Source organism: Antennarius striatus, chromosome 3, assembly GCF_040054535.1.
Source record: "Antennarius striatus isolate MH-2024 chromosome 3, ASM4005453v1, whole genome shotgun sequence".
In the NCBI taxonomy this organism is placed as follows: Eukaryota; Metazoa; Chordata; class Actinopteri; order Lophiiformes; family Antennariidae; genus Antennarius; species Antennarius striatus.
The window spans coordinates 4,201,315-4,215,000 of NC_090778.1; the positions used below are offsets into that span (position 1 = coordinate 4,201,315).

General features: G+C 38.8%; 1 protein-coding gene across 1 annotated transcript in view; it reads right to left on the minus strand.

Moving 5' to 3' along the window:
- Positions 1–1,212: 1,212 nt before the first annotated feature.
- cacna1ba (calcium channel, voltage-dependent, N type, alpha 1B subunit, a) overlaps positions 1,213–13,686 on the minus strand; it is a 112,250-nt gene continuing 99,776 nt past the window's right edge. The window contains exons 46-50 of the mRNA XM_068310129.1: positions 13,559–13,678; positions 8,178–8,216; positions 6,501–6,723; positions 6,185–6,402; positions 1,213–5,543 (exon numbers count right to left, since the gene is read on the minus strand). Coding sequence (XP_068166230.1) covers positions 4,992–5,543; positions 6,185–6,402; positions 6,501–6,723; positions 8,178–8,216; positions 13,559–13,678 — 1,152 coding nt within the window. The 3' untranslated portion in view covers positions 1,213–4,991. The remainder of the gene's footprint in view (positions 5,544–6,184; positions 6,403–6,500; positions 6,724–8,177; positions 8,217–13,558; positions 13,679–13,686) is intronic.

The window sequence follows — 13,686 nt, forward strand, 5'->3', positions numbered from 1 at the left end:
GACGTTGAGCTGGAGCTGGTTCTGTTGGCACCACTCCACGAAGTCAGCCACCAATGCCCTGTACCCCCCCTCATCACCCTCCCGGATACATGCCACTATCGTGGTGTCATCGGAGTACTTCTGTATGTGGCATGTATCCGAGTTGTGCTTGAAGTCTGATGTGTAGAGGGTGAAGAGAATGGGGGATAGAACGGTCCCCTGTGGCGCCCCCGTGCTGCTGGTCACCATAGAAGAAAAACAGTCCCCCATACGGACGTACTGGGGTCTGTCCGTTAGGTAGTCCGTAATCCAGCTCACGAGGTAGGGGTCCACAGCCATGGAGGTCAGTTTATCCTGCAGGAGCTGGGGCTGGATGGTGTTGAAGGGACTCGAAAAGTCGAAGAAGAGCACTCATGATGCAACCATATTTCAATGAACACCTGCATTTAGATACTTTACCATGTGAACACACACACAGAACCAATATACACTCTTAACCTGGATATGTGTATGAATGTAAAATGTAATCCCTGTTTCTATCCAAGCATTCCTCTCTTGGATTAATTAATCTTACTCATGCACACTAGTTTGCACACAACTGTTTTAAAGTTAAAAATGTTGCCTTCATGGTTCTCACAATGATAAAGAATGTGAGAAATTTCACTGATGTGCCCCTTTATCCACAACTATGCCAGTATTTAGTGATTCCTTCTTTAAATCAAAGCCTACTCTTTCACTGATTTCAAAGCTGTTGACAGTAATGGTCTTATCTCAAAAAGTTCAAAATGGTGGGAACATTTCCTGAACACGCCCCGATATGCAGACTCACCCAAAAGATTTATGAGTACAGTATTTTATGCACTATAAGGCACCACTCTCCCACTCATTAAGTTTAATGAGATCATAAGGAGTTCATAGATAATAGACAGAAATGTTTAAAACTAATACAAATATTATCTTTTGCCTCAAAAACCCTGTTTCTCTCGATTAACAGTATTATGTCATTAATGCAGAAAATAATTCAATCAAAATACAAAAAAAAGAAAAAGAAAAAATGGGTATATATGTTGAAACAGTTCAGACCAAGACTGAAAAAGGCAGATTACAGACCAACACTCAAATTATTCAGGTAGAAGGCCATTTTGGTTCAGTCTTTTTTATTTCAAGTAGCTTTGCTTCATACAAAATGTTAAATGTAGAAACAACTGCAGAATCAAAATTCTGGCCAAGAAACAGAAAAACAGGCAAACAAACATTTCACTGAATCCCAAGACCCAAAATAAAGGAAAGGTTCCAACTCTGCTGCACGGGGTGAAACTGTCAATACTGTTTTCTATAGAAATGTGTCTTTTCAACAAACCCCACAGTTTATATCAAATATTAAAAATCAACAACAAAAGAACACATGGTATCTAAAAGATTCTACATGCACATACATCATTAGAACATGCAAACATTTGTATTTTGTTGAGGAAAAAGACACATCTACACTGCCATTGGTATGTTGAGATAAACACATTGGGTCATTTAAGATGACTGGTAGTGGATTTGTCCAGACCTGGGCACAGGCGCGTTTCCTTGGATGCAGCATAGAAACTGCTGATTTAAAGACGTTTCCAGTAGACAGATTATTTTTTCACCTTAATGTAACTGTAAATAATTCATGTGTCTGTGTTGATAAATTCCTTTAACAATAAGATTTATTTGTGAATGTTCTTACTGTGACCCCAAACAGCTTCCCATTTTGAGTTATGTGATTGACATTTTCAACATGTGTTATGTTCTGCATGCAAATATATATGTAAAGTTGCTGTACTCCTAAATATTTTAAATAATCTGTTTCTTGTTTACATTTTGTGCCTTTATGAATGTAGAGGGTTTTTTTTTTTGTTTTTTTTTTGTCGTTTGCATGATTTTTTTTCTATAAAACATTTGGTCACACTCATGCTGACGCCTGAATCTTGAAGAGACCAGCATGTAAAGCTACAGAATGGAAGGAGTGTTGGGTTGGGTCTTCTTTTTTCTTTTTCTTTTTTTTGCATAGCTCCACTCTGACGCCCTGTTGTGTGTTTTCTTGTGGTTAAACGTGGTCTTTATCATATTCTTAGCAAACACCTTCTGCCCTGGCAGCTGCTGCAGACATTTCATTGCATTACATTCCTCCCTAAGGTAGGGGGGGAAAAAAACAGATCAATAACACAGAACATGTGAAATGAGTTACATATAACTGCTTAAGGCATTCATGGAGCATTCTGTAACTGATCTATTGTGATCTATTGTACACAAATGATATTTGATTATAGTAATATTTGATTATTACTATATTTGATTTATATTTGATTACAGTAATATCTGTATGATATTAATTTCACTCATGTATCATCATTAAATGACTCATAAGCTTAAAGTAATTTTGATTTTAGGGTTATTTTCAGGAAGTTGTAAAATGTTAATATCAGACAGTCACACTGTTAGTCTGAGTGTGGCTTTTAGTTACACCCCATCCATCCATCCATCCATCCATCCATCCATCCATCCATCCATCTGCTAAGCCCGCATGCAAACTCCTCAACAGAGCGGGACTCGAACTCATAACCGTCTTGCTCTGCGGCGACAGCGCTACCCACTGCGCCACCGTGCTACCCCTGAAATGGAACCATTATACATAGTTGCTACGAGATAATAAAGCTAACAAATTTAGGACAGGCTGTGCGATGACAATGACGACAATACGCACTCAAAGACTGTCCTTTTAGTTGCATTTAAATTAACCACAGCTCAGTCAGAAGTCTTTAAAAACTACTTTAGACCTTCATCATAAAATGTTTCCACCGGACAGAAGTGGAAGCCAAAACCTTAAACCATCATGTTTTAAGTTCTCAGTTCATGTATTATAATACAAAAATCATTTATTGACATGCTGATGCTGATGTGGCTAGTATGTCTTCAACCAGAGGGCACAAACTGGCAGCATCAGGAGAAAAACTGTCCCCATTCCGTCAACAATCCTGCTTTATGAATGAAAGATCACCTTTTTACATTTTGTGTTACTGCTGTGTATATTGTGGCATTTACCCGTGATAGCATGAAGAAATTTACAAGAAAATAGCAAAACTACACCCAGAAAATGCAAAATATATCTGCAACAGCTTTGTGTTCATCAGTGTCGTTTTTAACCCACATTTACACACATACACACACACACGCGCGCACGCACACACACAAACAGAGCGTGGCTTGACTCATATTGCCCTTCGCTACTCTGGGTCTGAAAGCACAAATATTTTACACCCCAACTGTTCAGGCGACTGCTGACCAACACACACCGGGGTCTGGAAAGAACAGGAGCTTGTAGATTCACACTTTTTGTGGGGATCAGAATAAACACAAAGAAAATCTACAGGGACGCCTGAGCAGGGAGCTGACGTGGCCCACCATCTAAACTTGTACCATGTTACTAGTATTACTGTAACTGCACTGTTACATTTTTTCCACAGCATTCCTAACCCAAAAATGACCATTAAAAACAAACAAAAAATAATAAACTTTCATGAGGTTGTTTTTCCATCCTTCCTCTCCAAAGTCCTGTATGTTCAGCCTCTCTGCTTGGAGATAAGGCTTTTTCCGTACAACATATGTTCCTGCAGATATATACTGTACATACAGAATGAGCTGAACATTAATTTAAGTTGTGGATGCATTAGAAAACAGCTGACATTGCATCTTTTTTTTCTTTTTTCTACAGTATATCTAAAAGGATAGGCACTTTGTCTTACATCGCAAATACGTATGTAAGAAACATTGGACCTGAAACGGTGGCAAACTGTAGTAAGCAGTTTACATTTAAACACAACTGTTTTTCATGTCATACAAAAAAATGCACACAAAGAAAACATCTACAAGGAATTTTTACATAGAAAACAAACCGGTCGGATACTTTTCATTACCATGCACTGCTTTTCTCTCTTAAATTTCGCAAGACAAGTTTAACAGATGAAACAATCATCGCTGTCTGTGACAGCACGTCGTCTGCTTCCACTAACACAAAGGGAATGTCTTAAAGGCTTAGGCATCATCATTGAATAAGTAGAATCCTAAACTAAAGAACAACTGTTTGTACAGAGTCATCCCGTCCTTGAGGTTTTACAACATTTTAAACTTTTAAATTCAACCATTACTCATCTTAAGTCCTCTTTCCTTGCAGTAGCACGTTTTTGTTGAAAACACCATACGGACCCCTCGAACACATGAAGAAAAGTTCAAAACAAATTCAAATTCGGTAATTGTCTTCTTTTTCCTTATAAATGAAAAGTCAGATCGTGTTTCAAAAGGAAAATGGGAAACGGTAACACATCACTATAATGTAAAGTGTCACTATTTCAATTCACTCTGGGATATCTGGGCTTCTCTAAACGTGAATTACGCAGCACAGCTGAGTCATTTTTAAAATTACTTCAGTTTTTATTTGACTTTTTCTGCACGCTATCATGAATCAATAACCTTCAGTGCTCGTACATAATGTCAAAAGCGAAATATCTGCTTCTCAGCCTATAGAGAGAGCACAATCTAAGACTGGGTTAAGGGTTAACGCTCTGTGGGGCTATAACGGTTGGACCATGACTTAATCTTCACCTGTTTTCCAGCATCAGCATACCTTTTCCTATTTTTCTATAGGATCATATTTCAGAATTGAACACTTTTTTGGGTGAGTATGGTGTCGTCAACAAAAGACTAAAATTAAAGCTCTCTGAAAGGAAAAAAAGAAAGGCAACAAACTCTCAGACGTCTATCTTTAATTTTAGAATGCAACATGCCCTTTGGAATGATGACACTGAAATATGTAAGGTTTTCTCACAGTTCAGATGGCATCACTAACATCAGCTCTCCAATTTAGGATTCAAAATACAGCATCAAATACACACAGTGACAATGTAAACCAAAGCCTTCAAAGAAGATGATAAAACTCATCACGACTCCTCAAAAAAGCATTAAAACGGTGTTTTAAAGCCATGCTAGCACCATTTGTCCTCCTCTTCCTCCTGGTAGTAACTCAGTGCCCTGACACCAGAGCCTGGGCTACCCCCAATGCTGAAGTGGTACCCATTCGGTACCCCAAGGTTCTGCTGTGGAGTTGGAAGCAGGGCTCCCATCATGCGAGGCATTTCGTTCCGAAACGAGTGTCCGATGTGGGGGCTGGGCGTCCGTGACTCCGCATCCTGGAAGACATCCAGCCGGTCGCGGAGGCTGCCGTAGAGGCTGCCGCGAGCCTCGTGGTGACCCTGGTGGCCCAGGTAGGGCTCAGAGCAGATACGGGTGACGGGGCAGGGGAAGTGGCGGGAGCCGCTGTGTCGGAGGGCGTTGTGCTCTGACAACCCACGGCTCAGCCTGCCAGGATTCAGAGAGGCCTGACTGGAAACAAAGTGCACGGGGGAGGAATTGGCAGTCTTGTAGGCCACCCCGGGCCGTGGGGTGAGGGGGGTCTGCGGGAGCTGCCGACGTCCGCGGCTCGGTGTGCTGGAACAGGAGTCAAATGCCACCGGGCTGCCTTTAACCCAACCACTGCCCTAGATGAAAATTGGACAAGCAATTTGAAACGATAGAATGATGGAAAAAATATGATGTGAGAGAGGAAAAGAAAAAGGGGAAAGTGACAGGAAAAGGACCGCCAGAAAAATATAATTAAAAAAAGAAAAAACAATGAAAAAGAGGACAAACATAAACACCAAAAAAAAAAAAAAAAGGATGATAGAATGAAGAACAGGCGCTAATGAGAAGGTAGAGATAGACGGATGGACGGACAGATTGACAGGTAAAATGGATGTTCAATGATGAAGAGAGAAAGTGAGGAAAGAAGTGAGAAAGCTATGAGAAGCTGCACTCAGAGCAGACAGAGGAGCAAGAAGTAATAGGAGCATGCAGAGGATTACAACACCATCTATTACCCCCCCAACAGTAGATTGTAAGTTAAAGGAAATTGTGTATGTTGAAATTAAGTTATTAAACACAACACTTTTTTTTTTCAGAATGAATGAATCTGGAATCTAAACATGACACTGAAATCAATATATAACACAAGCAGAACATGCAGTTCTACAATGTTTTTAACCACGATGAGAATGAATTATTGAATCTAGTCAGGAGAATTATGCGCGTCCATCTAATGGGAGGTGGTCCCTGAATTTATCTGTCTTTATACCCCTCCCACCTGCTTGTTGCTGGTTTCCTGCCCCTCGTTGGGGGAAGCAGCACAGCTGGCGGTGGCAGATTTGGTGTGGCAGTGTTCACGACCGCAGTAGCGATCGCAGGAGTAGTAGCGCTGCTTCTCTGCTGAGGAGTGATGGTGTTTCCTCTCATGGGAGCGTCCGCGGTCGTGAGCTCGCTTTCTGGAGGCGGGTGGGTCAGAAGAAAGCTCTTCCTGTGCACCTGTGAGGGGCAAAAGCAAAGTGCAACAAATCAGTGTCTTTCTTTCCATATATGGTGTGTATATCATGGTTTCAGGTTGTGTGTGAGAGCTGACTAACCTGCAGAGCTCAGTGGTTGTCCCCCCAGGGGTGTATCCAACGACCTCTGCCTCTTCTCCTTGTCTCTGTCTCTCCGGTGGTGGCAACGGTGGTGGTGGTGATGGTGGTGGGGTCGATCCTGGCTGGGTTTCTCTAGGGTGTAGTCCCTCAAGTTGACCTCCTGGGGGCGCTGTGGAGCCACAGTGGAGGCTGAGCGCTTCATCGGGCTGGCATCAGCGACAGACTAAAGGGGGGTGAAGGGAGGCAGGCAAATCATACTTGTTGCAAAAGTTTTCATCCAATAGCAAAGGAAAAAATAAAGTTTCCCTCAAAAGTCATAAACTGTATGTGTTTTGTGAGTGGAGGAACTTCATTTTTTATCATTATTATTATTATTATTATTATTATTATTATTATTATTATTATTATTATTATTATTATTATTATTAATAATAATAATAATAATAATAATAATAATAATAATAATAATTATTATTATTATTATTATTATAATTATTAAGTTACATAAGTTACAAGTTACATACATATTATTCATGATATATTTTGATTTTTCTAAACAAATAATGCTATGTAATGTCATGTTACAGAATTATGGAGCTATTCAAATTTTTTACCTTTTTAGTACAGTGAACCCTATGAATTTTTTTTTCATTTTGTCATCCACAATACTTTATTATTGAGACTAATGATTGTCTAAATTGTAACATTGAGGGGTGTCGCTGCTGTATAAGGAGTTTTAAGGTGTGTATACCTGTATGTGTAAACACACATACGAGTATAACCCACCTTACATCATTAAATGTTTCCAAGAGACGCAATGTAATTCAAGAAATGACAAATGTCAAATTAACTTGTCTCCAGGCTAATCTGAAAATAACCATTCCTAGTTCTGTACTGTACTTTATTTAGGAACATATTTTCAATAATATATGTTTAATATGAATCTATTTAAGCTTGCAAACAATGCAGTTTATTTTTTGATATAGTACAGGAAGATGTATTCACAATTACAATTTCGTGGTGTTTACCATACATTACGGACACTAATTAAATGAATAAATGATAAGATAAAAACCTTTTTGAAGTCATAAAACAAATACAGTAATTGGTATTTTTTGCGATAATAAAAAAATATATAATTTAAGTCACAAATGAATGAGAATGACAGAGTAGCCGAAAAACAGAAGTATACCATACGTAAACTAATCTGAATTCAAAACAATCACTTGAATCACGAGTGTCGCTTAACGGTAGATATTGGAACAGTACATATGTATTTTAATATGATATTATATATTTTTATTCTTATTTATTGTAACTTATTCATTGTAATATTATGCCTTTAAAGGTTTACTAGTGATTTTACTATTCCCATATTTGTGGCGGACGGATGTAAAGTCGAGTAAAATGTTGTGATTTGATTTGATTTTTCCATGGTTTTTTTTGTTTTTTTTAAAAACTGGCGCATAATCGAGAACAATTCAACTGAAAACGACTTTAGCCAAGGTATACCCGTAATTCTCATAATTCTGAATAATATCACAGCTAGTTTTAGTATGATCATAAAACCATCGGAATCCATTTGCCCATCTAACAATGTATTTGGATCTGATCTCCATAAATTTTATCATGTCAGGCGATAAAACAAGTACACGCTATGTTACAGGAGGTACTTACAGTCAAATGAATCCCTGTGGAGTGGCGGGAGTGGCTCCGCTGTTACGCAAAAGAACAAAGGCAGAGACAGAGATAGAAAAATCAGCAACAGCTATCATATGTAGTTATAGAATTGTTTTTCATAGAATTGATGGGTATTTAGAACGGGTTTACAATAAAAAAAAACCATATCCTTCCTTTGAATACAGTCACTATACAGGTTAAAGACAGATACCTACAAATACCGGCTCACGTGTTTTTCAGACAGGAGAAATCTGCTTGGACAGTACAATGTTGGGATCCTGTTTTCGTGTTTGTTTTGTAGTCCGGTTTGATCATTAACAAGTAACTCAATCCGTATTTTAGAGGTATGTTAGATGCAAACATAGCATGCCAACGGACATGCTATGTTTGCATCAGAATAATCCCATCAGAATCATCAAGGAAGAGTTCCACAGGATTGCAGGTGAACTCATGGCCACTCAAAGTGGTAAAATAGAATGAAAGACAAGCTGAAAGACAAACCAAGAAAAAGAGTGAAGTTTACAAGCCATTAGTATACTGTACATATCCCACTGAAAAAGTACAAACTTCTTCTTCTTCTTCTTTTCCTTTCAACTTTTCCCTTCAGGGGTCGCCACAGCGAATCAATTTCCTCCATCTAGCCCTGTCCTTTGAATCCTCTTCTCTCACACCAACTACCTTCATGTCCTCCCTCATTACATCCATAAATCTCCTCTTTGGTCTTCCTCTAGGCCTCCTGCCTGGCAGTTCAAAACTCAGCATCCTTCTACCAATATATTCACTATCTCTCCTCTGGACATGTCCAAACCATCTCAGTCTGGCCTCTCTGACTTTATCTCCAGAACCTCTAACATGTGCTGTCCCTCTGATGTACTCATTCCTGATCCTATCCTTCCTGGTCACTCCCAGAGAGAACCTCAGCATCTTCATCTCTGCTACCTCCAGCTCTGTCTCCTGTCTTTTCCTCAGTGACACTGTCTCTAGACCAAACAACATCGCTGGTCTCACCACAGTTTTGTACACCTTTCCTTTCATTTTAGCTGAAACTCTTCTATCACACGTCACACCTGACACTTTCCTCCACCCGTTCCATCCTGCCTGGACACGCTTCTTCACCTCTTTTCCACACGCTCCATTGCTCTGGACTGTTGAGCCTAAGTACTTAAAATCCTCCACCTTCTTGATCTCTTCTCCCTGTAACCTCACTCTTCCACTTGGTCCCTCTCATTCACACACATGTACTCTGTCTTACTGCGGCTAACCTTCATTCCTCTCCTTTCCAGGACAAACCTCCACCTCTATAGCTTCTCCTCCACCTGTTCCCTGCTCTCACTACAGATCACAATGTCATCTGCGAACATCATAGATAGATAGATAGATAGATAGATAGATAGATAGATAGATAGATAGATAGATAGATAGATAGATAGATAGATAGATAGATAGATAGATAGATAGATAGATAGATAGATAGATAGATAGATAGATAGATAGATAGATAGATAGATAGATAGATAGATAGATAGATAGATAGATAGATAGATAGATAGATAGATAGATACTTTATTAATCCCGGAGGAAATTGTATAAAGTCCATGGAGATTCCTGTCTAACCTCGTCTGTCAGCCTGTCCTTCACCATAGCAACAAGAAGGGGCTCAGAGCTGATCCCTGATGCAGTCCCACCTCCACCTTGAACTCCTCTGTCACACCTACAGCACACCTCACCACTGTCTTACAGTCCTCATACATGTCCTGCACCGCTCTAACATACTTCTCTGCCCCTCCAGACTTCCTCATACAATACCACAGTTCCTCTCTGGGCACCCTGTCATCAGCTTTCTCCAGATCTACAAAAACACAATGCAGCTCCCTCTGGCCTTCTCTGTACTTCTCTATCAACATCCTCAAAGCAAATACTGCATCTGTAGTACTCTTCAAAAAATTTAATGATGTAAGGTGGGTTATACTCGTATGTGTGAAAAAGTGCAAACACATGTAGATAAATAGTACCGCAATTTATGAATGTTTCTAAATGCACATCTAATAGAATTTAAGGATCACTTACATCACTTACAGCCCATATTACAGCAAAAAGAGAAAAAGAAAAAACAGGGAATCTGAGGAAATCTCAGTTTAAAACAAGACACTGACAGGATGAGACCACTGACCCATCAGATGTCACTGCGTTAAAAAACAAATATCTTTCAATAAAGTTCAGTATTACATGAGTTAAGAAGCATTTTGAAAAACTTTTGTCAGGAGCTCATCAGTAAGACTCTATCATGTGAAGCACAAGACATGCCGGACTGCATGTTATTCATATACTTATGGATCCACAATTCATATTTACTGAACAGAAATATAAATGCAACACTTGTTTTTGCTCCCATTTTTCACGAGATGAACTCAAAGGTCTAAAAACGTTTCTACAAACACAAAATAACCATGTCTAGTAAGGTCCAGTATGACGCGCCCCGAAACACGAACCAGGCCCCAGACTGGGTAGGACCTGCATACCGCATCTGCAGTCTCCATAAACACTATGGAGTAAAAAAATACAACAACTTAAGAATATTCAAGCATCCAACTGCCACACCCGCCTCCATTACCTGTTCTTTATGCAAAATGTTTTCAGCATGCACACAATTTCCAAAAGCGCAGGCTTGATTGAATTGTTAAAGGATTCCCTGCACACAATTCCAAAAAAAGTGAGAAAAATAAGCAAGTCAGCGAGCCCCCCCCCCTCTGCGCTCCGATTCCTCACGTCTTCTTATTAATCTCCTTTTACAGATTCTTTTTTTTTTCAACAGTAAACCAATTACTATCTTCCTCTTTCTCCAGACATCAGGCTCAAAGCCGTTTGGAACTGATATCATCTTCTTTGGTTGGCAAGCAGGAGAAAAAGGATATTGGACAAAGAGCTGGAGTTCATCCAGGACCAAATGAGATTACGTTGGAGCTCTCCTCTGCTGTCAGAGAAGCATCGACAACAGCTCCACCAATACACTGAGAGGAAGACACTTTAAATGCATCAGTCCATCAACATTAACGTCATTCAGGAAATGACGATCCAAATGATATTTCTCAACATCAAGCAAAAGATTAATTTGCGGATTTTCAGCCTAAACTCGATGAACAGTGAGTCTCAGCTCCTCCATCCATGTAATTTTAGCAATTTCAGAAATATTCAATGTAATAGTGTCCTGGTTAAAAAAAACAAAAAAAACCAAAACACAAGAAGTGTAGTTTCTGTTAATTTTCATTGATTTAAGCCACATTTGTGAAATTCAAGGCCCGGCGGCCAAATGTGGCCCGCCACATCATTTTATGTCACCTACAAGAGCATAAAAGATCAGAGTGTTTAAAAAATAAATACGTCAAAAGTGTGCTTTGACCAAAACTACATTTCCCACAATGCAGTAATCAAGCCCATTTTAACTTTGCCAAAAGCGTTTTGAACAAATTTAATGTTCTAACTTGTGTTTGATGTTAATTTTCTTTATTCATTGATAGTTTGATCCTTGATTGATGAAGTTCTGTGGGTTCTTATAACCTGACAAATTAAAAAGATTTATTTTATGACAGAGCAACAAGTAAACATTTTTTCTGTTCAACTGTGATGTTTGTAACTTGAATAAGTAATAAATGCAATTATTTAACATTGAGTAGTACAGTAGTTACATTTATTTTACATTACATTGAGTTAAATTTAGTTACATTTATAAGTTACTGTACATCTGGCCCCCTGAGGACAGCCATTATAATGATGTGGCCCTCAGTGACAATGAGTTTGACACCCCTGATGTAAGCAATCATAGTTGAAAATTCAGAATGGTGGCTGATAATAAGTTATCTGATCCTTGAATAAGTGACAAAGCACTTGTCTGCAGAAAAGTTTGAAGTTATGAACATATTTTATATTTCTATTTCAAATAATTCAAAATTGCAATTCAGCAGTGTCTGAGAAAATGGACATCATGCTCCAAATAATTATCTTAAACTTCTGCCTCAAAGGCTTTAACAGGTTCAGCTGATGAACTCTGTCGTTGCCATTTTCACTCTATCCCTTCACTCTCAGCTGATCCTCAATTTCTTTAGTGAAAATGGGTTTTTCAAAATTCATCCATCCATCAAATTATTCGTAGATGAAACAATACCAATCATCGCATCTACAACCATTTATTGCCTTGAAGGTTATGGATCTACTCGAGTCTATCCCAACTGGAAAAAGGGGGACATACTGTAAAAAAAAAAAAAAGACATACGTACTGCACAAACTGCACAAAGAGTAATTGAACGTTGGAATCTTCTTGCTGTGAGGCAGCAGTGCTACCCATTACACTGTCACCCTATTTGTAAAATGATTTATAGAAATTAAAAAAAAGACTTTGGCCTCATACGCTGATTCGTTTCATGTTGTTCATGTTTCATACTGACTCCACGTGATCATTTGGTAGAAAAGCTCCTCACATTGGAGGCCTGGTCTGAGACACACTTGAAAAACTGGTGCCACCAAAATTCTCCAGCGGTCTGGTGCTTCAGCTCTACAACAGATAAATTGTTAAACTATACTATATTGTACTATGCTATATTGTACTGAACTATGCTATACTACCAATACCATACCAGGTTTCTGCCTGCATGTCTATTTTATGAAAAAACATATGTGATCTACACTCAGCCTGTGTCTGGAGGATCTTATATAGACAGGGATGGTGCTGACTGAATGATCCCCAAAGAGATGCTGTGTAAGAGTACTGAAAGACCATAAATGATTGACTCATAGATTAATATAATAAAATAAAATTAAAAACAATACGAAAAAGCAATATTTCTGCTCGCTTATCTTCCTACATGTTTATTTTGCTTCTGTCACATTTTTGGGTGGTATAAATATCATCAGACCTGTGCAGGGCCAATGTAGGCACTTAACCTTGCACAAATTAAAGTAATGTAGCTGTATGATGGACAAATTGCAGTGGTATCATATTACAGTCATTTTTCTAAGACTAAGTCGAGATAGCACTTAAAATGTGTTCAAACAGTCAATTTGGGACTGACAACTGTTTCTGTAAAGTATCTATTTTATCACTGTACAGCAGAAAGATAATGAAATTGTATAAGAAAATCAATGCAAGCTGAGAAATATGAGCAACGCAATATAAAATAATGCTTTTCCTGCATACCTGACAATAAACAAGAAAAACACAGGAAATTAAAAAGGAGTCTAGAACTTTATCAACTGAACCTGGTCCCTAGGTTTTGTTGACTAAAACCAACATACTACTTAACCAACTAACATGCATCTAAAATAATATTTTTTTCCAGCAAAACTCACTTTCCAAACTGAAAAAAAAGGTTGAAATGAGGACTGACCTGCATCTCAGTATTGAGGCGGGGCATAGAAGCAGCTCTGCCCTGGGTCTCCAGACCTGCTCCGGAGGCTGGGATTGTACTGCTGGCACTTGTCTCCATCTTCCTCATCTCCACAGCCTCCTGGTAGC